Source organism: Bombus huntii, chromosome 8 (assembly GCF_024542735.1).
Source record: "Bombus huntii isolate Logan2020A chromosome 8, iyBomHunt1.1, whole genome shotgun sequence".
Classification (NCBI taxonomy): domain Eukaryota; kingdom Metazoa; phylum Arthropoda; class Insecta; order Hymenoptera; family Apidae; genus Bombus; species Bombus huntii.
Window position 1 is genome coordinate 2,919,947 of NC_066245.1, and position 24,256 is coordinate 2,944,202.

Below are 24,256 nucleotides of genomic sequence, written 5' to 3' on the forward strand. Positions count from 1 at the left end.
AGCGTAATCGTTGAGGTTGTTACAAGGCGTGTATATGCAGATTAACGCGAGACGATGAAAAAGTTGAAAGACATATTCGTTGTTTTTCGTTGGCCGATATTTTGCTTGCATTGGCGACAAATTTTAACGATTTCCACTAGCTGAGAGCTGACGTAATATTCGAAGAGCTATACGAAGCCGCGAATGAACTCGTTCGGGTGAATCTCGTGCGCTCTCCTTCTAAACTCGACTGTTATTTTAGTAATCGGCTTTAGTTTTGCCTGTTACGATCCGACGCACAATGAAGTTTCAGAGAAGCGTTTCTTGAACAACGAAATTCATCGATTGGTTAAGGTGGTCGGAATTCGAGCTCAGCTGCAACATCTAGACACGGAGGAGTAGGGCGATCGTTCGATAACGCGGAATTGTCTACGAGTACGCGGATAAGATTAAACGAAAGGCCAGCCGGTGAAGATTACAACGGTGGTTACAAAGCACGGGAAAAATTACTGCGATTAAGATACGCAAAGGAAATTTACGACGTAGCGAAGCCGGAGCGTAGCTGCGCAACACGTAAAATCTGAGATTAACATCGACGTTGAAGGCAGAGAACTAATTTCCGTTCTCTTTGAAATTTTGTACAATTCCAGAGGCGCCGTTTGCTTTTCCACATACGTCGTCGGCGAAATACGGTTTTGGTTCCTGTTCGCGATAACCGCTGGTGCAACGAAACGCGAGTTCAGTGGATCAAGAGCAATCTCGGATCTCGTGACTACGCGCGATGCAAAGAGGCATCCTTAATGTATTTCTACGCCGCGGTGCTTTAATCCGCGATTTGCGGTCCACTTAGTTTCTGCAACCCAATTGTTTCAAGCCGCGCGATCTCTCGAATCGTCTCCGTTCGAGCGGCGCTCCAGCCTTTCGGCTGGCTTATGCCGGCGGCAACGCGTCACAGACGCGGACAGACGACAGAGAACACTCGTGTCATACAACTTGTATACCTTCTTTTCCCCTCCACGACAAGGACAGCTACGATGATAAAAATCTTTTTGCATCTGCATAATATCATAATAACTATGTAAATCAGAGCGACGAACCAGTCCACAAACACAATTGGGCATTCGTATGCTAACTTTCCATCCCCCGTTTCCCACCTCCTGGCCTCCATTTCACTTTGCTAGGTACTATATATACACGTGTATAATATATATGTATGTATGTATGTATGTAGCTGGTTACCTAACTCCGATAACGAGTTCAGTGCTCGAGAAAAAAAAAAAAAGAAAGAACCGCTCCAGCATCCACTTTTTAACTATTATTCACGCGTATAACAAATCTTTTGTCGGAAAAACTTTCTTCCCGAATGAGTCGTGTCACTCGCGTACGTGAGACTGGCCTTGTGTTTCCTACAGGTGAGATCCAAGTTGGCGATAATCGAAGACAACTCGCGAAAGTTGGACACAGCCAGTTGGACGTGGCGAGAACGAGAAACAACGAAACTATTCCTTGAGATTTTTATTTGGCTGTTGGACTACACCGGCAAAGGACGTGCATTACGAACGAAACGATTGGAATAAAAGAAACGGCGACGATTCGTGTTTGAACGAGTACGTGGAGCAACTCGCGCGTCTAATGAATTTAATAAGCATCGTAAACGCGTTGCAACGAGGTCGATTGCGACTTTAAACGGGCGGTACGCAGATGGTGCCCCACCTTTCGCGAGCCGATGCCGCATTTATTAATCGTAATGGTTATATAATTGCGCCTTGTGTATCCATCGTCGCGGTAATAGCTTTTATTATTCGTTGGCTCGCACTGATCCATTTTACACGTCGATTCCTACTTTTCGCGATATTAACGCATCAAATATTATCTATCGCGTGGCACGCTGAATTTATATTGTATCACGGGAAATGTAATTAAATTGATCGAATTACATCGCGAATCGTGATTAAAAATTGTATTATGAAAGCGGCCGACTGGTCGAACTGATGCGCGATTAATTAAAACGGCAGTCGAGTAAGAGATTGATTTTCTATAGATGTAATACGTAATCTTTTACTCGACCGGAATACATCAACGGCCATCCACGTTGTCGCTGTGTTTTACTTTTCTCCATCTATGTAACTAGCTCAAACATTAATACCGTTCCTTTAATAAATGAATGGTTCTGCCCTTTCGTTCCCTTCTCCTTTTCTCTCTTGCTCATTCTTCGGATACCCCCTCGTCTCGATTTTTTTTTTTTTTCATCCTTTACTTCGGACGAAAGGAGAACGACGACAGTGACACGACAATTCTCAGATTTGCTCGTCAAATATGCCGGAGGATTTAATAAATGCAGCGTCTCGCTAAAGTTTCGCGATGAAACTTAAATATCCCTGAAATGCGAGCTAGAGCAAGGGGAGGCCGCGACCGTGCCGCGAAATTCCTATACTTGGCTCTTCTCTTTTTTCTTCTTTCACTATCTTTTTTTTTCTCTCTTTTTTTCACAAATTAATGCTTTCGCCGGGATAAAAATTTGCCGAGCTCTGCCTCGAGAAAAAGGAACAGAGAGATGTTTGCTCTTTTGGAAGCGAAGTTGCCTTCCCTTGAAAGTCAAGCTTCCTTCTGTACTCCCTCTTATATTCAAAGTTCGCTGTTCTATCGTAATAACATGGAACTTTGTTAAACTCTCGTTTGAGGAAAATCTTCGTTGCCGTGGATCCTCAACGTTAATGGCCGATTCAATCTACTCTTACCGATTTCACGCGAAATACATCGATTTCGCAACTTTTCGTTATCATTGGGATCCCCCGCTTGGAAAATGAAGCATTATTGCCATCGATAAGGACCGATCGAAGCAGAAATTCCAAACAGTTGCCAACTTTCGGATCTTCCATTGGAAGCGACCGTGTCTCCGATAAGATGACAGGAAAATACAATATTCATTTTCGAAGGTCGCGTAACTCGCGATAGCGGCACGTTACCGCGATATCGCGTGGAAACGTAAAGTATCGACGTACGATGTTCGCGAAGGTTTTTGTACGGGAACCGGGGCCTTCCGCGGCGAAAGGAAAAAGAAAAACACGGGCCTGCGCTTCTTCGTTTAAGCGTTGCTCATATTTTCGTTCCGGCGGTGTCGACCATTTCTCAGACTGTCTTTCCACCGGAGAACGATTACGGTGTACCCTCCGGCAAAGGTAGCAAGCCCCGGCTCGAAATAAGAGAGTAATTTGTCGAAGGTGGAAAACGTATCGTGATACGCCCGGTGATATGTATTTTTATGATAGGTGCGAAAGACGCGTCGACGAGAAATACGTCGAAGGAACATCTGTACGGTTCCACGATTCTTTATTCACGGTAAGCGATGCGAGGGCACCGGCGACACGTAAAAACATTCTTCTTTCGGCCGCGTCGATTCGTCGTGACGGGCACCATGGCCGGCACAAAGCTCCACAGGCCATGGTATCGTCGAGTGCCGCTACCAATTGCAGTCCAATGTTCGTCGACCAAGTCCCTAAGATCTCTGAAATACGTCGAGCGATATTTTATCCTGTCGCTGCCGATGCTTCCCATCCCCACGCGCTACGCGATAGATCCGATTCGACCTTAAAGCTCATTCTCTTCTATTTCGCTACTCCTTCGTCGCTTCCATTTCCAAGTATCATAGAAAAATTTCCAAATTTACGACGGCACGAGAAAACTGCTTCATGGATATTATTGTCGGACGGGAATTCCGCCTTTTTTTTTTCCTCTCGACATCTCTTTTCCATTCTTTCTTTATTTGCGAATATCCGCCTATCGATCCTGTCGTGTTTACTCCCGACGTTGTACTTGTGCTCGACAAAATATAAAAATAACGACCGTATCGATGGTATATAAACGTTAAAATCAAACGGAGCGGAGCGCTTCGCCTCGTTCCGCCCTCATTAATTTTATTTCGTTGCGTCCATTCGTTTCCGCGATACGAGATCGCCGATTCCACGCACTCCAAGGTACTTAGCGATTGAAATCGGAAAACATTTTTGACATCGATGAGCCGGAGCAAGATTGGCTCCGTAACGTATCGCGCGTACACTGCCAACGGCAGATCCAAATATGCATTTACCAAGTATTCGTATCGCCGTCGCCTCTAATTATCCTCCTGTTGGCGCGTGTATTGAAATCGCAAAGTGGAATTCCATTCGCGACAGCTGGACCATGCTATCGCGGCTATTCGGCGGTAGCTTCACTCGATAAGATGCTACGGTAATCTGTACAGCGGCGGAGATTGAATTATTTTTCTGCCAGAATAATTTTGCCATAAAATAAAAGCGGCGGCAGCGAAACTGGCGTGGGTGAAGTCGCTGTAGACGCACCCACGCCACCGACTCCGAATACGACTCCAGTTCCGACTCCAGCTCCGACTCCAGCTCCGACTGCGACTCCCACTTCGAAACGATCCGCTCTGCCCGCGCCGCTCCATTCTCTTTCCGCCGTTTCCTCCCGGTTCCTTGGAACCCCCTTTTTCTTCCTTTTCCTTTCAGCCTCGCAGCTCACCGGTCGCCCGTTCACCGTTCGTCGTTCGCTGTTCGCATGGCCACTCAGCTCCGTTGCCTCCGCTATTTTCCTCCACGTTTCCTTATATTACATTCTAGATACGGCTGCGAAGACTACGCTGCAACTTGAAAATTCCTTCCCTCTCCTGTTTCTGTCAGTGAATATCTTATCATAATAGCTACCGAGCTGTTTTCTTAGGTCCGCCGGGCCCAAACTCTTTCCTCTATCGTGCCCGCACTGCCAGTTGCTTACTGCCACCCCCGTTCGCTCGACCCTTGCTCTTCGAGTAGCAAAAACCTCGCAAAGCTACAGCGTTCTCTCTCCAACTTCCATAAGCAGTTACGACCCCGTATCTTCGAGTATCGCGCACACGTCCACACACAGCTGCAGCGCAGCGTTTTTCCGTTCGATGCACACGATGCACACCGGTCGAATGCAACGCTGGAGCGTCTTCCGGTCTCATCGGGCAGACTGGTCCACGGGTACGCGTACCGTTCATGCCATTTCCAAACTTTGACTCGTTGGGTACGCGATATCGCGCCATGTGGCCACCGTCCGATAGCACCGCCACCGCTTCATTTTCACCGAACCGTTCGGCTCGTTCACCGTATCGAAGAATCTTTCTCTTTTTTCCTCTACCTCCCCCCTGCCCCTTGTCCTCCGCCTCAGCTCGTTTCCAGCTTCGGATTATTCCAACTTTTTTAAAACGGCGCCAGAAAAGTTCGCCAGGGTAGAGCGCGCGCAGGCACATCGCGAGATTACCGCGATCTACGCTCGATTCAGTTTAGATAACTTTATACCGAATTTTTAATTTTAGGATCTATTCGGTCGCATTGTAGGAACCGTGATTGGTATACACGCAAGAAATTTGATGAATCGGAATAATCGTTAAAAAATGATTAGATGAATCGGCGACGTTAACATCTGGTTTTAAATCTCAGAGTATCGGAAACTCGTATCCGCGATCCGATCCAGAAATAACGAGTAAATGTAGAAACAAGGAACAGCATATTTTGTTCATTGTCGATGTGAAACTAGCCGGCTGGAAACTTGTAACGTTAAGATCATTTCTTATCTTGGTGAACAAGAAGAACCGCGGCACCGAGGTCTGCAGAATAAAGGAGTTGCAGCACTGGGTCGTGCAATTTTCTTTGCTACGAAAACTTCGTCGGGCGATAATACTACGAGAGCAGGTGCAACGTCGTGATGCAGCATTTTCATGACATGCTCACCAAACACGTAATTACTTATCTGGTAATTATTCTATATTAACGAAAGCAATTAAAGTGTACATAATCCGCTACTTTAATAAGGTTCGCGGATCGCAACAGTTTATTTGTTTTTTGTCAGAACTACCAATTTGAGTTATGTAGGAAGCATTCTCGTTATTTCTGAACCAGATCATGCATATTAAAGTGATAATTGCATAATGTTATAACGATAACCTCGTTGAATATAATTAAATTTCTTTCTCGTATATTCGACGGGTCTCTGTTTCAGCCAATCTCGATACTCGTATCGTTGATTTTCTTTCTTTCTCTGTTGTTCGCTATTTAATTTCACGAATCAGATGCGAGTTTTAGCCAGATCTGCCTACCTAATCTCGTTGCTAAACGCTTCAAACGAGTTTCAGCCACAGTAGACTGTGGAGTTGACGAACGATTGATAAGCCGTTAGTTTTCTTTACCGCGAGCAGACAGTTTCTGTCTGTTCTTCTCGTTGTACGTTTCGGGATGTTATTTCGTATTCGCGAACAGTTTATACCCTACCTTTACGAAAGAAAATTCTTTCCAATGGTAGTTATCGTTGCGCGTATCGTATTTCTAAAAAAAAGCATGTTTTTCGAAAGAGATTTTTAATTTTCGGATTGAAAACTTGCTACTATATCCTTTACATGTAGAAGATAAAATAACGGTGACGTATTTCTGTGTTCTAATTAACGAATTTTCTGATCGCTTTGGTTACCTTTTACATCAAAATGTGATAATTGGAAAGGGAGATGTTATAAACGCAAGCATATCGTTTCTGCCTTTCCGAGTCCTGAAATCTCTTCTTTCGCATTTTATGCATTAAAATCATAATTATTTTGTTTCCATGGAACAGTGCGGTGTCTTTCGTCAAGAGACGCCGCAAGTTTCTACTTACCTGTGCTATTTTGAAGATAATTTATTCCGACACAGAACCATTCCATAGATTCCCCTTAACGTATAACAAAAGTTAGATTATGAGAAACTATGAAACTTCGATTAATATGACTGTAGAAACGGACGAAGTATTTAATTATACAGACAGAACTCGAACGCGACAGACTTGCAATTATTATTCATAAAAGTGTTCGCATATCCTATAAAACAAATTCTCATCTACTATATTTATTTATCAAAGCACAAAGTAACGCATGCTAATTATCTTTTATGGCAAAACGTGATATTATATGAAAACATTCAAACAGGTAAGAAGCAAAACATATTGCGTTTGTACAGTGTTGCCATATCCCGTTACAAATTACGTTAACATTATTTACTTTCAATTTTACGCTATATAAAATATTTTTGACCGATTGTCTGTCAACGGCCTGCTCTTCGGAAACAACGAAAGAATCTCTCTCTCTCTCTCTCTCTCTCTCACACACACACACACACACACACACACACACTTTCGATTAACGTGAAAGGAATACACAACGCTAACAAAAGCGACAGAGTCCTCGTCTTTCCGTCCCAATCTTTAAAATATCGATACAGCATCTCGATTACCGTGTCTGTAAACAAGAGCGAGTATACGCGTGTTGTCGATTTCCGCGATATAGACAAATACCAAATTGAAGTATCGAGTAATATGATCGATACGGGATCGTTGTAACGTCTCAATCTTTGCTTCAATGGCGACTAGTCCAACGGGTGAGGTATGCTCGGTTGGCAGCCCTGACTAAGGCTTAGGGACCTTATCTTTTCACGTTTCCGTCAATTCGCTCGTTCGGCATACTATTCAGCGCATTTTTCACAGTGAAACGTCGGTGTCCTTTTCATCGGTGATAAACGTTCGTTCCCGAGGAATGTTTACGGGGGAAAATTCTCTCTCTCTCTCTCCCTCTCTCTCTCCTTTCTCGATCCATCGGCTTAACATAATGCACACCAGGCCGGCGTATCATCTTTGGCCATTAGCCAGTGACAGTGCATCCGTTGACAGGAAATTGAAACTATGCTTCACCAGCGACTGTTCGATATTATATGCGCCAACAAGCTGTTAATCGCTGTCATTGCGCCATCACGTACGCTTTAACGAGGGCTACGAATCACTGCTATCGAATCCGCACCCGTTGTAAACGATGTGAAATATGTTTCCAGCTACACGAAATATACGCACCTTTCTATTTTACCGGGCTGTCGCGATTTTTCCATACCTTCCCTATAAATCCGTCGCTGTTTTTCCTCGATAGAGGATACATTCGAGTAAAACACTCACGAGAGACAGAGAGAGAGAGAGACAGAGACAGAGAGAGAGAGAGAGACAGAGAGAGAGAGAAACTAATTCTAAACGCAGTTTCGTTACAAATTTCGTTACAAAAGACTCGTTGTGGCGAACGTCGCGTATGCGACGGGTAGAAGCGTTGCGTGTAACGAGACCGCCTTTGACCGAAATTAGAACGAGAAGCACGCGAAACGCGAGAACAACGAACGAAACGATATGACAGTCGGAAGTTGGAAACGGCTAGTTTCGTTCGTTGCAGGTATCGGCCGTCGTAACTCCTTTTTAAAAATGTGCGATCGTCGTGGTACGTTTGACAATAACCAAACGATATCATACGTTATACGAGGATGAAACGCAGGATACTGGTTTTTTGCAGATCTGCCGAGTTTTGTGCAGCCGATCGGTAATGTGACAGCGGCTATTGGTAAAGAAGCCGTTCTACCGTGCACGATCCGGAAACTAGGAAATCACAAGGTAAGGGATTTGTCGATGGTTTTATGGGAGGAAAAAAGGAGGGGTGGGAGGAGTTGGCGTGGCTGTGGAACGTTAATTAGCCAGGCCGGCAGCGTAAGAATATAAACGGGTTCGTTGGTTCACGAGTCGGCGAGCTCGAGTTGTTCACGGGTCACGAGGCGATAAAGGAATTGGAGATTTTCGGTAATCTCGTCGCAACAAATGGGTCGCGTGGATGCTCGTGGCACATGTCAGCGGCTCGCGTCTTTTTGCCATTTCTCGTCCCACCACTGTTTCGCTATTCACCACCTACACCATCGCCACCTCTCCTACTCTCTAGCTCCTTCTTCCAGAATAACTTTCCAACAGTTTTCCGCGTGGAGAAGGTCGCGCCCCGCTCATTCACCAGGTGGAGATAAACCGAAACTTCGTCATCCGGTCGTACAGGGTTCGTCCAACGCGCAACAAAGTCCCGCGGAACTTCTCGCCAGGTACACAATTCATTAAGCTTGGCACTGGCTAACGAGACGAAATTAAGCGGCGTTCTGTCGCGAGTGATTAACTCTTTGCGTGGCCGATGTACGTGTATTCGTATTTGAGCTTCTTTCGCCGCGGTATTTCAATTTCATGCGAATTAACGACAATGTGGCCGGTAACTATGCGCGGCCATCGACGCTTCCTGTGACAGATTAAACTTTAATCGACGCAAAATTTGAAATACCGTTAAACCTCGAAGCGGCGAGTGGTTCGTTTCGACCGGTTCTCGTTTCTCACCGTAGCCTCGTACCCCTTCTACCCATCTGTACTCGGCCGCGTTTATATTAATACCGGCTGTTCCTTTATCTTACGGTAAGGAATATTCCGATTGTCGGTTAGAGAAAAACGGGATTAGCCGGAAAGAAGGGCGCTCGTGAAAAGTTTTCGGTGCTTCGATGTGGGCGGCTGCCGTCGCTTTACGCTTTTTGCACAGCAACAACGCAAAATATCGGAGAAATTTTCGAAAGTTTATTCGCCGACGAGACTGGTGCCGGCGTCGGCGCCTAAAGCAAGTCTACCGATAAAAACTACGGAAAACAGTTAAAACAACGGTACCGCGATGAAATTAATATTCAACGGTTGGTACGGAAAGCGTCGTGAAAATTTCAAGCCGATTTGTCAACGGGAATGGGCGAATTTCGCGGCGAATCACCGAAGGAGGGAAATTGCCACGAATACAACGTGGATCGTACACTTTCATCGCAAACGTTTAAACGGGGAATTTGCGGCACGGCGACGATTCTGCTGGTTGCCCGAGGCTGTTTCGCCAACGAACGCAAAATAAGACGGCGTTTCATCCCGCGGCCCGAAAGCAAGCTATTAATCGACCACGAAGTTTTAGTCGGTTTATATCAACGAGATGAAAAACGTCGACGAACGGCGCCCCGCGACCAACCTCGAAATATCATTGCACGGAACGTCCGATAACTTTTCTAACCCGATTTGTTTTCGACGTATTCGATACACGTTCATCGGTATTCGATGTTACATAATCGAATTTCTGGCAGTGACGCGCGCACGAATGTTTGCATCAGCCGGAACATCGAGCTCCGTTTCGCCATCGAATCCTTTTTACTTCTCCGCTCTCTGTGACAAACGTCGCTCGAACGACCCAGTAATTAGAAACTAAAGTCGAGTAACGACGATGTTTTGCGCGCTGCTGGCCGTTTCGCTCTTAGCGTGGAGATTTTCCCAGCAAACTCTCAACGTACGATCGAACACGCGTTAAAATCCGTTTTTGCTCGCGCGTGGTATGAGCCGCATCGCGTCGTGTCGCGTCGCGTTCCTGTTATTTTACATTATTTTCAGAGGGTACGCTTTTAACGCGTTCGTTCCACCTACGTGGTACGTTCGCACAACGTCGCGGACACCAACGCACCAGTACACCAACTACCGAATAATACTCGACAACCGCAGGTTTGTATTCACGCGAATCCATTCTGCGAAACTACCGTCCTGGAACCGTAGTCGCGTTACCTTTCGACGAAACGACCCTGTACCATTTGGCCTTTAACCCATCCCGATCGGTGCTTTGCAACCAGATCCACCCGCCAAGTAATATCGACTCTATTGTATACGCGACTTATTTGCCTCCACCTGTTTCACACCGCGTTATGGTTAATTTTTCGATGGTCGGCGACCATATTTCGAAATTAGAAGCAACGATTCGCTAAATAAGTTTAGGCGGTGGCGATCGAGCCGGAAACCACGGATCCCGACGTACTCCGATGAACCGCGTAAATGAATTCGTTTCGCAAACGACTCTGCTCCGCGCACGATTTTTACCAACATTTACTTTGGCTGTCGTCCACCACGCGCCCATCACGAGCGTTTCCTTTTGCCTGTGCGGCGGCGTCGCTTCGTCGGTGACGCGAAATAAAATAATTAAAGGAATTTCTCTTCATTGTTTCGTTGAACGCGAAAATTCTAATTTGTGAAACACGGTGTCGACGGCGACGCGTTATTGAAAACACGACGGATAAACAAGCGCGTCGATGAGATGAAAAGCATTGTTCGTTCAGAGGGAAAAAGAAGATGACGGAACAAGGTCGCTGTAGATTGTTAAAAGGCTGGCGAACGCTATATGCGAAAGAAAATTTTCACATATTTTCATTTTTAGAGGCAACGGTCGACCGACTTCTCCCGGAAACGTATTCTTCTCATGCAAATACACGGGCACATTGTGTCGCTGAGTTTTCACGCGCGCGTTAACTCGCGAAATATCGCCGTACGTCGGCAGGCAAATAAACAAACTTGCGGGATCGGAGAACAATCTTCTCGCAAAGAGTCGCATGCATCGCGACTTTGCCGGGGCGACACAAAAGCCCGCACGTAGTCGCAGTTACCTCGAAGAAATCCAATTCGCAGGAATGCTGGCAAGTTTGCCCGAGCAACGCGTCGCCTCTGATCAAAACTTCACACGCGGCGCGCCGTTGCACGCCTTCCCTTGTAACGCGTTTCCCGCGGAATTCCTTTGATCCATTGTTGTGCTAACACGCGCGAATTTAAGGCGCCCCTATTTTCCCAAGAACGTTCCCTCTTTCTATTTCTTTCATGCTGCAGCTTCCTCCTGCTAAACCCCAGTTAACCGTTCATGAATATATAACGCGGATTTGCCGTGGGCCACGCTTTCCAGGATTCGCGAGAGAATTTTCTTGCGGCTTCGAGTCGAAAACCAAACAGGTCCGGAAGAAAAAAGAAAAGTCGACCGATCAATCCGTTAAACGAAATGGACGACTGGTTTCGTCGCGAGCAGAATAACAGGGGTGGAGGGGGTGAATCGAAATTCGCCGCGGGGAAAACGTTTATTTCTAATTTGTATTCCGTAACACGCGGCGAAATAAAAGGAGAACGTAACGAATGAAATCGATAAAGGTTGGTTCGCCAGCTGGTCGGCAAGTTGTTCTTCTATTTACTTCGTGCAGAGTTCCTCCGCCGTGTTTTCTTATCCCTGTCGCGCTAGTTGCCGTCGATTTTTCTAAAGTCCCGCTCTGTCTGGAAGAGGAAGGAGCCTCGAGACGAGTCCGAAAGCTTTTAGTTTTACGCGACACTGTTTCGACCAAGTAAAACGAGGCGAATCGGCGAGACGCAACCAGCCAAACCTTTCTTTCCCTCTTTATTCCGGCTTTCTGAAAGCTGGATCAAGGAAAAAAATGGAAGGGGATGTTCCCTCTGAAGACCGAGGCAGCGTCGCGCGAGGATACCGATCGTCGAACGCAGTCGTTTACACCACCACCACCATCGCCACCGACGAATTTGAAACGCGTGTGCGCGACTTCAAAGCGATTCTCTTCTACTCTGCCAGTGGGAAAGACGTCTGACGAAAGTAGAAGATTTATGGCTTCTGAAACTTCATCGGACATATTTGGATAGAGTTTCTCGCGTCGTGAATTCATAAAGGAGAGCGAAACATCTTTCTACGACCGTCTTTTGTCGACCAACAAATATTATGCAGCTTCTAACGCGAGATATAGTACCTGTATAAATGAGAATCGTCCGAGGCACAAGGAAATGATAAGATGGTAAGCCGATTGTGGCTGCTGCCTATATATATATTCGGCAGTTCGTCCAAGTTGCTATAAATTGGACACGTTCGGATCGGGACTCGCTGGTTATTTCCTGTTTGGCGGATTTTTCGCGTGCGAGCAGCACGGCCAGAAAAGGGAAAAGCGAAGGAAACGACTGTGACGTCTACGAGCGAAGATGAAAACAAAGAAAGGAAAAAAGAAAAAAGACGAGGAAGATCGAAGGTCGAGGCATTTCGTCGACGTGATTGTAATCGGAATCGTTCTTATTCCCTTATTTATAGGCGACAAAATCCTCTCGTCGTCTATAACGTTTGCGCATAAAAAGCTCGTAAAAAAGGGAAAAAATACGACAGGCCGGTGGAGGTTCCCGGGGGAAATAGAATTGGTCGTGGCGCAACGAGAATCGAAAAGTGACCGATCGCGTGGAGATCCTCGGCGTCAATAAAAAATAAAGTTATCGTCTGTAGACGTTTGGCGCGGAAAGATTTTCAATTCAGCTGGCGATTCTGTCGAAACGGTTATCGCGCATGTTCCTCACGTTCGATTGACGCATCGTACGAGCCGTGTAATGATTCGAGTTTCAAGCAACGTAAACTGACAATGACGGGCGAAAAATAAATTAGCATTTAAAATGCAGAAAGCGACGGCTGGTTTCGACGCAACGACTAATACGCGTACACGTTTAACGCGCCACGCCACGACCGATCGTTCAACGCGCACTCGTTTCAACGTTGATTCAATTTCCGCGATGGAACGCGAAATGACGATTCCGATGACGATCGATCTTCCGGCGGAACGAGCGACGGAACGTTTGCCGCTCGAATAAAATAAATTACCATAGGAAAAGCCGCGAGAAGAATCGTGCGATTCGGTGAAGCTTGGTGGGCTGGTCGAGGATCTCGCTGGAAAGATGCTGCAAGTTTAATTGCCGTCGCGTCGGTTGACTCGTCGTCGTTTTGTACGAATCGGTCTTTCACGTTATGAAAGAACCGCGAGAACGATCGACTCGGTTCCGTTTCATTCACGGATACGGAACTTTCACTTCCATAGGTCTGTCCTTTTATATCGTTGGATCTATCTCCGGATAATTCCGGGCCAAAGTAGATTCCTCCTCGGTGCTCGTTTTCTCTCCGCCCCCCCCTCTTTTTTCTTTTTCATTTAATTACGTTCCACCGCCGCGTCACGTTTTCGATGACTCGCAATTAGATCGTCGCGAGATCTCGACGCGTATCGGTTGCTCGTGGATCAACGAACCGCGCGAACGCGATTTCCTTCTCGCTTTCTGCGCCGCGTATTTCTCGAACGGCCAGATAAAATATATCTACTTTAGATCGATTTCGTCGTAGGTTTTCACGGCCGATTTGCCCCGCAACTCGCCGTACATCTTAGTCGCGCGAAACGCGAGTGCGCGGAGCGATACGACTCGACGCGACTCGATGGATCGTCGAACCGGTGCAGCGATCGGCCGTCTCTCGTTTATCCGATCGTTTCGTGTGGATTCACTTACACCATACTTGCCATCCATGACGTTCCATTTCTGATTAACACCGAAGTCTCGTCGACGGCGCGACGACTTTGGCAACTCCGTTTCTCCCTTTCCCTTCCTCTAGCCGCCGGTTTGCCGAAGCCTCTTCCTCCGCAGCCCGGTTCCCATCAAGCATCGATGAACCGGAGTATTTTCGGGTATGGAGTCGCTGCCAGACCGATCGAGGGTGTAGGAAGCAGAATGAAGGGAGGCAGAGAGTACAGGGGGTTGCTGTTGAGGGAATGCAGTCGGGTGGGGGCGACGGCGGTGAGAGAGACGATGGGTGTGAGTTGGCCGGAGTGGTGTTTCCCCGGGGTAAGCACGAGCATATACTTGCCCGGGGCTTATTCAGACAAATCGGTGATTGCTGCGGAGGCGAGCGAAAGGGTAGCTCGCCACACCACCAGCATCGCTACTACCACCAGAGTTGTCGGCGGAACCGCACGCCACCTTGCTGGAGCAACGAAGACAGGGGTTTTAGCCCGAAATTCGCGATGGAGCCGAAAAGAGAACGAGAAAGATGAACGGATATAGATAGGCAGAGCGGTAGAGGGCGGGAGAACGGACCGAGTTTTGGGAGACGGACGGAGAATAGTATATATCTATATATATCTATATATATATATATATACATATATATATATATACACTGTGTGTATATATATATATACAGAGAGAGAGAGAGAGAGAGAGAGAGAGAGAGAGAAAGAGACGTAGACGGAACGAGATCGTCGAGGTTAGAACGAAGAAGCATCGGAGGGAAGGAGAGCGAAGAATGATTGTTTCCATGATTACAATGGAACGGAAGAGGAAAAGGGACGGAGGTTGGCCTAGGAAGAGGGTATGGGGAGCAATCTCTTAGCGCTAACGTAGATTCGTGGCCCAGGGTCTCTGGAAATATTACACCGGAGGGGTACGAGAGTCCCGGCCGTACCCACCGGGGAATTTCGTAACTCCAAGGATAATGTGTGTCAGCTCCGTCGAACCAGTTCCGCAATTTTCCAAAGAAATCTCGCGGTTTGTTTGCCGACAGGGCAAAACGCAAAGGGCAAAGGGAGAAACGCGTACGGCCTACCAGCAGGCCCGTACGTCTCCGCGGATGCAATTTGAACACAGAGAAGACGATCTTCGATGATCGCGCGCGGCGTATTACGCGCGAAACAAAGGGATGATCGTGGCTGGTGGTGGATCGCGTACGAAGATCGAGCAACTTTTCGTCGGATAAGAAGTCGCGTTTCCTCGTGGGATGGTCGAACGTTATCCTGAATTAGCGAATCGAACGAATCGTTATCTTTGTCGTGGAGATAACGATTCTGCCGGCGACGTAATAGTTTCCGTTCTCGTTCTGCGCGGCGCAAACTGTTGTTCCCCAGTGACAAAGTACTTAAGACATTATCGATTGTCCTCGCAGAAGGAAGGAATTCAAACTTTTGCCCCGTTCTTCCCCGTCTATTCTTTTCTCGTCCGAAACGGTCGAAAGCACGACGATAGGTTACCTTCGTTCGCAGATTACCTCCGACAAAGACCACGTTCGATTCTACCGGTTACATTGCACGAAAAACGTGTTTCGAGGAACGCCGTGCCGAGCTATCCTAATTAGACTCGCAATTGCCGCTGAAAGCAGCGACGATGGTCCGGCTCGTGCGACTCCTCTCGATCTCCCGTTCGTTTTCCCATGTATCCTCCTGCTTTCCTTCGAGCTGAATAATTTCGAGGAACCGATCTTGTTACCCGAACGAGAGGATATCGACCATCGAAGATATCGTGTCGCGATCGTACATCCAGACGTGGTGTATAAGGCCAGAGGCGGAGGAAGGCGAAGAACGCAAGTGGAATTCCGCGAAATTGGCGCGCACGCCTTCCAAGGTAAACGCATTAGCTGATTCGTAGATTGAACGAGCTAGTCGGGTTAGTCGGTTCCTCGAGCAAGGTACACGGTCGGATCGCGCGCGTACGAATGGTCGGTGTCGCATGACATCGTGTAACCCGACGCATACGGGCGCATAGGTAGACATACGGGATGTGCACGACAGTCACTTCGGATTAATTACCAAGTGCAGCGTTATAGATAACGCGTAGGAGATGCGGGAGTGGGCCGCGGGGCAAAGGGGTGCGCGATACGACGTTAAATTGAACCTTTCGTCAGGTTGATTCCCGCGGTGCCAATGGCACACCGGGTCGAGCTCGCCTAAAAGCAATTACCGCTACCGGCCATACGTGCGAACACGTATCGGTCGTGGATATACGTCGGTGCACATAAACACACGGCAAGACAGCAGGCTGCTACGCGCGATATAATATTGACTCGAGCTGTCCTCTATTCCGCGGCTGATCGCTGCCTGACTCTGTCGCGTTCCCACGTCGCTGCTTTCCGATCCTTGCCGCCAGATGTTAATCTCCTTCGTTATCCTGACGCGGTAATCTCGACGGAGATTCACGTTTTTCCTTAAAAAAAAAAAAAAAAAAAAAGAACAAAAAGAACGCGAACCCGTCAAAAGGAGAACGACTCCTGCGTCTGTCAGCGATTCAGTGGCGCGTGTGCCGTCGGATAAACGATTTTTGAATCGGCTCGGCAATTGTTTACGTCGTTGGATGCCCACCAGTCTGTTTGTCCGCTTTGTCGTCGCTTATTTAACCATCCGTGCCTACCCCTTCCGCGCAACGTTCTACGTATTTGAATAGAAACGTCGATATAATTAACTACATTTACGTTGGGGGTCGTGCAAGTGTACGTTTATTCGGGATGCGGAATATTATACGCACATATACGTGCAGATCCGTTGGTGGTAATATCGAAGCAATTAGAATGATAGAGAGGGATAGCGGATTATCTTGGTCGCGCGGTCCAACGTTTCGCGAATGTATAGACTCGTTCCGAAACGGGCTTTCCATTCGACTTTTGATTTAAAGGCACATCCGCAGACGGATGGGGTTGCGGGAGGATCCGCTTTTCATAAAAAATTGTGTGTTCGCTGTCTCAGGTGGGATGGATTCGTGTGGAGGATAAAACGATATTGTCGATGGGTCAACGAACGGTGACTCACTCGCCCCGATTTCTCGTCACGCTGGAGAACGCAAAGTCGAAGAATCAAAGCCAATCGAGAGACGAGGAGGAAGCCACTTCGCGGCTTCATATTCGCCAGCTTCGGGAAGCTGACCGAGGCTGCTACATGTGCCAACTGAATACGAAGCCCATGTTGAGCCAGCTGGGATGCGTGGATGTCCTAGGTATGCCTAATTGCGCGTTATACCGCATTCCTACGGCTAGATACAGTTGGGTGTTTGCGGTCGGTCGTAGAGACGTCACGTACGCACGCACCGGTTTCGATTAGCCTACCTCGAGAAGGGGTGGAAAATATGCGCGCCTCGCCGCTAGAATACGTTTCAATGGGACCCCGACACAGAACACGGGCCGTAACGTTACGTTGCTGCTCACCCGCCTTCTATTCGTTCCACCCGCTAACCCTCCCTTCCCATTACTATTTCCCTCTACTTCCTCCCCCGTACGCCATACATGCGAGCGCGTATATTACCAAGCGTCGTCCGCGTCTGGCAGACGCGTGTACGGTACTACGTGTAAGCGCGTACGCTCGCGGTACGTTGTATCGTGCGTATACGTGGACACCGAGGGAGAAAGAGAATTCATGGAGAGTGTGCGTGTTTGCCTCGGCATTCAACTCGAAAGAGCGATCGGCCCGAATGGAATGAAATTCCTTTGTGGCCAAACACAGGAAAGGTCCCGTTTCCTTTTTTCTCGCCCTACCTCGACCAAACCTCGGCCCTATCTCGCGCTGAATCTCCTCCAGCCGAAGCTTGCCTGCCGCCCGCCCGCTCGCCCGTTCGCTCGCTCGCTCGTTCCACTCCGCTCGACGTACAGAATATTTGTCCAAGCTGAACGCGTGTAATTGAAATGGCCCCGTGCTCCTTCAAAAGAAACGAGATTTCATTGCGAAAATGTTCCTTCTCTGTTACCCAGGGATAGATGGTATTTAATTTTCCTCGGGAGCGAAGCGTTTTAACCTGATTTTGCCCAGTCAGACCCGCCGACAGACGAGTCGGTCCAATTTCCATGCCGGCTTTAGTACCGTCCCGTTACATCGTGCTCGATCTTTACGGCGGTCCGTAATTTCTACCGGTGCCATCCTCCACGTTTCCACGCGCGTTTCTGCAAATACGCGACTCGCAAACCCCGTCGTTACGACTATGCACCTCAAAACTTCGACTTCGCTTCGCTTCGATTCAATCTTCGATTTATGCTCCCATATGGAAACGTCTTGGAAATTTCAATCGACGCGATCTTGTTCTCGAACTGTCTCGTTTAACGGCTTTCTAATTATCAATCGCTGCCGATCTACAGAGCCACGCGAATCCAATTTTGTTCTTTCAGTACCGCCGGATATACTTAGCACCGGCACATCGGAGGGCGAGGTCTCCGTTCTAGAGGGTGAGAACGCCACCCTCTCGTGCAAGGCCTCCGGAAGACCGACACCTCGTGTGCTCTGGCGACGCGAGAAAAGTGGTTTCATACTTATGAGGGGTCTTCACGATCCGCTGATACCAGGTAAGATATTACATTTTTATCTCGACTCGAGCACCCTCGCCACCATCGTTCCCGATGACAAATAACCTTCGATTCTCTTCTTCGTTTTATTAATTCTTCGCTGCCCGAAACGTCCGCCGTGCGCTTCTCGAATATCGCTCTTTAAATATTGGCCATTCTCTTTCTTTCCGTTCTTTCCAAAAAATTCCAAGCTTCGAAGAAATTCGAGAATACGACGAAGTAACAAAGACGATCGGTTAAACCGGCATGACGGTAATTAAAATTTCGATCGCAGATTCGTCGTAGTTGCATCACTTTCGACGACTAATTATCCAAGGTGTCTACGCGACTCGATTCGCCATCACGATCCGCTTAGCGGAACATGAAGACATCGTAAATTCGCAAACCTACGTGATGCCGATCGAAAGCAATTACGGTGGAACACGTCTCATCGAATGGAGATTAGTCTGTTCGGAACGACTTTCGATATATTTCCGTATACGTGCCTGTGCTCGTCGATTCTCCGAGTATCGTAGAATTTGGCGGTTTCACGCCTCCCTCGCTGTCGACGGTCGCGGTGAATACACCGGATGCCAAATGGTTCGCGTCGGACGCATTTTTCGCTCGGACGCGCGGCAAATTCGTTGATCGGTCGAGAGATATTAATGGGAACAAATTCTCGAGCGGTGTTGATAAATCGATACGCGATATTTTGAGTACGATCGACGCGACGCCGCCTGCGACGAAAATATTCGTAGACCGAACGATAGGTGGATCACGCAAGCTGCATCTCGTTAGGAGACTGACGCGCTTTATCGGAATAGCGAAACGGCGCGTTTGCTCGATAATAATCTAATCCGGCGCGGTTCATTGATTTCGAAAGCGTTGAAAACGTATACGCGTAATTAAACGATAATACGATGTACGTATAATAACGTCGTAACCGATAAACGATTAGAAAGTTTCTCGGCCATTTTCCCGTAATTTGCCCAGGAATTTTACGATACGACTTTCGCGGTTCGGCCCTATCGATCATGAAATTCGCGACAGTAGTTGGCGAATAGTTGTCGACTATGTTTCAAGTTACCACGCCTTCGTTCGATACGAACATCATACGGCACGGGATACAGGTCGCGTTTCGCGATACCTCGTCATTCCTTAAATCTTTCGTCCCGCTGTTCGTTAACGAATAATCGTGTAAACGATTTTCGAACGCGAGATTTAGCGTTGTAGTAGGCGGTGGTCTGGTTGTTTTAACGCGAACGACGTATTTCGCTTGTAATTTGGTATGCGTGCGAACGTTGGCACGCGGCCAGCGATATGTATACGAGACCTTTCAACGAGATATTCATACGACGCGAGATTTTATAGTGGACAACCAGTCCGGTGAGAAGCTGGAATTAACCAGGGTAGACAGGAGGCAAATGGGAGCTTATCTTTGTATAGCCAAAAACGAAGTGCCCCCGGCAGTCAGCAAGAGAGTCTATCTAAGGGTAAACTGTGAGTATATACTTACAAATTCCGGCTAATCGATTATACTTTAGCGAGTATCGTTGGCCCGCGCTTCGGTAAACGGTTACACTCTGCTTCTTTCGATTTATTCGACCAACGACATAAACGATATTTCTTGTCGCCGGAAAATTCAACCACGTTTCGCCGAGCTAACCGTCTTTCTGCCCGCGCGATGTTTACGGCATTCGAAACTCGATAAAGCCAACGTGGTTATAGATTTCTGCGCGACTCGATAATTCGTTTCTTTATTCGTTTGCATAGGTTGGCAAACTTGTTACGTATTAATCGACTTTTATCATCCGTTCGAATTTCAGTTCCACCTAGCGCCAAGGTTCCCAATCAATTACTGAGTTCGCCTTTGGACACGGACGTATCGTTGATCTGTTTGATCGAGGCATATCCAAAGACGATTAACTTGTGGACTAGAAAGGAGCAAGTTATCATGAGCGGGTATGTATGTACACACGTCGAGCTGCCGATCGTTCGTGTTTCTTTTTCATTAACGCGCGTCGCGTTATCCCTCGGAGCTCGTCTAGATATCGTACGATCGCAAAATGAAATCGATTGTACGCGCACGCCGGATGGTAAAGTTAAGCAACGTGTCAACAGTGGTAGATACGAGATCGACGAAAGGGGACATCCGGACGAGGAATGGAAGACAACGAGCGAGCTGAAGATAAGACGTTTAGAGAAAACGGATTTAGGAGAGTACACGTGTTCAGCGTCCTCAAGCATGGGGAAAGCCGAGGCTACCCTCAGGGTGTACGGTGAGTCGACATATGCTATCGAACGTGTCATTTTTCCACGCTCGCTAGATTTCGCCTTCCATTCCAGTTATATACGTGAACATTTTCTTTGACATCCGTCACTCGATGTTTCTCGTCCCAGCCAGTGTTTGCGTTCTTGCGTTCGCCTATACCAGTCACGGACAACACCGATTTCGTCGGCCACGATTTGTCTCTGTCGACCGTAAGATCGTTCACGCTGGCCGACGAGGTAGTTGAACCGGTGGCTGATTTTCCTCGTAAAAAATTGATACAAAGCTAGGTCTTACACGGTATTCTCTTAGATTAACGAAGTCGGATTCTTCCGCCTGTTTTCGCTATACGACTCAAGGGAATTGTTTTCAGAAATTGAACGAGCAACTCCACCCACCCGGACTACCTTGGCGAACTCGAACAAATCGAGCAATCGAGGGAAATCAAAGTTCGCTCAGGTCACGACGATAAATCGAATTTTTCATCAGATGAGCACACCGGCGATGCAGAAGAGTACCGCGAGAATCGTTTACAACAAGCACATGACGACCTCGACGACGGTGGATCCACGGGCGCCTTTCATCAAAGACAAGAACTTGTTTAAGAATCACGACACCCCGAACGTGAGAAATTGTGCCAACGCGAAGAAACTCAGCGATACGCGGATTTACGCGGTCTGCTTGCTGTTCTTCCTGACCCTACGGTAAACGTTCGCAACGAACGTATACGCGGCGAAAGCTCTGTTAACGGATTGAGCGAGCGAAAAGCTACTGCAAGTTGTTCGCTCGCGGTTCACGCGTGATGGCACGCAAGGGAAATGAACGAACGAATCGGAAATCTTGCGGCTAGACAAACACCGTGATCTGACCACGATATCTCTGAACAAACGATAGAGAGAAGAAATCGTGACTCCCAAGTATTAATCGAACGGAAGCAAGTTCTTATTGCGTTTGAAACGAGCACGAATTGCTAGTAAATAGACGATACAGCGAACAAATCGATCTCTCTCTTGTCGCGGACAAACACCGCGGTGAATACTGTTGCGAATTTTAAAAGATAAATGCTTACGAATGTATTTTTTATGACCCTTTTATCCGTTTTGGAATGCGGGGAAAAGAGTAAAGTCGTGAGCGAAGTGTGTTCTTTAGTTGAACTAAATGTAACATTGTCGAGTATTTTTTTAACAACGAACGAAGCAAAAGGAATACAAGGTTTCCCATTGGAATTATTATTTCCGATTTGTGGAGTTATTAGGAGTAACGATGTAATTTTTATAACGTTAGCGTCGAAAGCCTTACACAAGCAGGGTGTCTATCTCAAGTGGGCCACCAGTGTCATTCACGAGATCATCGTTCGACAAAATACGACTAAAAATTGATACTTTCAATCGATTACCCACACTTCGAAATTATTTCAACAATGGCATTGGCGATCCAATTAAAATGAACATCCCTTATGATATCTTTACGCCGTAATAATTATTATCAACGATTAATTGTATCTCCACGTTCTGCGAGACTCGCGGTTTGTCGTGAATCACCGCTCCTTAATCAACTATTCGATTATACTCGAACACAGACAAATAATTAGCATACTAATTTGTACGTAAGGGGTAATAAGATAATATCTTTATTTATCGGTACGATAACAGAGTGAACTGAGATCGTAAGTGGCATCTTAACGAACGTTACACACGTCATATCTAAGATTCATATCCGTAGGGCGTATAGTACCGTACTATATATTTTAGAAAGATACTAGACCTTACTTTTCTTATTTTACGTATTTTTTTAATTACCCGTAGGCAAGTAACGTACCTCATATGCCAACGATTAAACAAGACCACAATTATAAATATAATCGATGTGGTTAACTGCGAGGAATTAACTGACGCGATCATCGAATACATTTCTGAACGTTCTACGTTATCTATCGGATAACGATTATTCGTTGCATTATTTAGCGTCTCTTCGTTTTCTTTTCTTTTCTTTCCTTTTATGCAAACGTGTATATAAACGAACAATAATAATAAGTTTGCGATAATATCGAAGAAATATTTTTCTTTCAAGGAATCGACAATAATCGTTCCTAATAAGTTGTGTGTGCTTTGCATCATTTCTTTAATGTTCCTCGCAAAACCGCAAGTCATATGTTACTCTGTAATTACAATCTGTGTACGAAATGGTGCGACTAGAAAGGCTCGATGTTCTTTAGCACATAAAATTTTCAAACCGAGAGTGTCGGAGCTTTCTTCTGGTACTATTACTGTCATAAATGTCTTCTATTACAGAGTACAAATTTTAGTCACGATGCGTGGTTTATTGTCATTGAAATAGTAGCATATCCGCGAAATAAACAGAACGACACACGTGTTAAATATATCTATTTAACAAATATTGTATATCGTAAAACACTGCTCAATATAACGACTCTACAATAACTATAATAAAAGAATGTTGTTGTTTATAGAAAAAAAAAAAAAGTATATTATGAAAATATGGTGAGAAAATGTGCTCAAATTGGATAATTATATAGCTTTGGAGAAACCAACATGTTGACAAATAAAACATACCGTGCAAGTAGCCAAAATATTAATTATTTCCTTTCATTTTAGGTTAAACTTAAGCTTATTTACATTAAAATCCATTACATCTGTAATTAGTATAAAATTATACGCAATTGATTGGAATATTTTTTGATAGTTTGTAATCCCTATGTAAATATTAAGACCAAAATAAGATATTGAAAGCCATAAAAAGGCAACCCACTGCCACGTATGGACTTTTTCTCTCACCAATCCTGGCACACTTCCAAAGAGTACCTTGAAAACTAATTATTACACGTTAGTATCAATGCATATATACATCATATTTTTTAAAGTCGACAAAATATACATACCCAACTTTTCCTAATCGACTGTCCAATAAACTGGGTACGATAGATCTAACGTAAGTACAGGTACATATCAATAGCAAAATAACTGTCAGCAAACTCTGGAAATTAAATAGGGCAGACTGCATGTCCAACCCCGTAAATAAACTTTAGAAAAAATCGATTTAGAGAACTCTGTATAAGTATCAAAGAGGTTATGACAAAAGTCACCGGTTGTTTGTAGTCATGTATTCGACTATTCACAATATATACATTTTATATTTTACGAATCCACGATCTTACCATTACGATTTATGAACGGTGATAAATTGTTATATAAAATTGTTATACAAAGTCACTTTCCATACGAATGACATTTACTTTAACTACTGACTAAATGCAGACCAAAACTACGATCAAAACTACAACACAAAAATTTGCTATGATAAAAGGCGAATACGCAACAAACGAAAAAGATTCAAGAAGGAACTAGTAGCTGTTTGGTGAACAAATGTAAAAAAATCTACCAAAATTTATTCTAAATTAAATTGTCTTCATGTTACGA

At 46.1% G+C, this 24,256-nt stretch overlaps 2 protein-coding genes across 4 annotated transcripts in view; one reads left to right on the forward strand and one right to left on the reverse strand.

Moving 5' to 3' along the window:
• LOC126868241 (lachesin-like) overlaps positions 1 to 22,070 on the forward strand; it is a 34,425-nt gene extending 12,355 nt beyond the window's left edge. For 2 of the 3 annotated variants that reach the window (XM_050623521.1, XM_050623522.1), the window contains exons 3-9: positions 8,345 to 8,442; positions 16,992 to 17,238; positions 18,398 to 18,571; positions 19,922 to 20,050; positions 20,377 to 20,512; positions 20,672 to 20,829; positions 21,193 to 22,070. In XM_050623521.1, the coding sequence (XP_050479478.1) occupies positions 8,345 to 8,442; positions 16,992 to 17,238; positions 18,398 to 18,571; positions 19,922 to 20,050; positions 20,377 to 20,512; positions 20,672 to 20,829; positions 21,193 to 21,527 (1,277 nt within the window). In that variant the 3' untranslated portion in view covers positions 21,528 to 22,070. Of the gene's footprint in view, positions 1 to 8,344; positions 8,443 to 14,672; positions 15,877 to 16,991; positions 17,239 to 18,397; positions 18,572 to 19,921; positions 20,051 to 20,376; positions 20,513 to 20,671; positions 20,830 to 21,192 lie in introns of those variants that run through there. The other variant, XM_050623523.1, reaches the window with a different exon arrangement.
• Positions 22,071 to 23,394: 1,324 nt separating this feature from the next.
• LOC126868269 (protein kish-A) lies at positions 23,395 to 24,154 on the reverse strand. The gene is made up of 3 exons (XM_050623557.1): positions 23,995 to 24,154; positions 23,719 to 23,834; positions 23,395 to 23,649 (listed from the first exon to the last, which is right to left on the reverse strand). The coding sequence occupies exons 1-3, from the start codon at positions 23,995 to 23,997 to the stop codon at positions 23,544 to 23,546; spliced, it is 225 nt and encodes a 74-aa protein (XP_050479514.1). The 5' UTR covers positions 23,998 to 24,154; the 3' UTR covers positions 23,395 to 23,543.
• Between the last annotated feature and the right edge of the window lie 102 nt (positions 24,155 to 24,256).

Excerpts from the sequence above, each read along its gene's own strand:
- LOC126868269 (XM_050623557.1), bottom strand. Across the intron at positions 23,650-23,718 it reads AGTCGATTAGGAAAAGTTGG|TTTTCAAGGTACTCTTTGGA; the intron begins GTATGTATATTT and ends TGTAATAATTAG.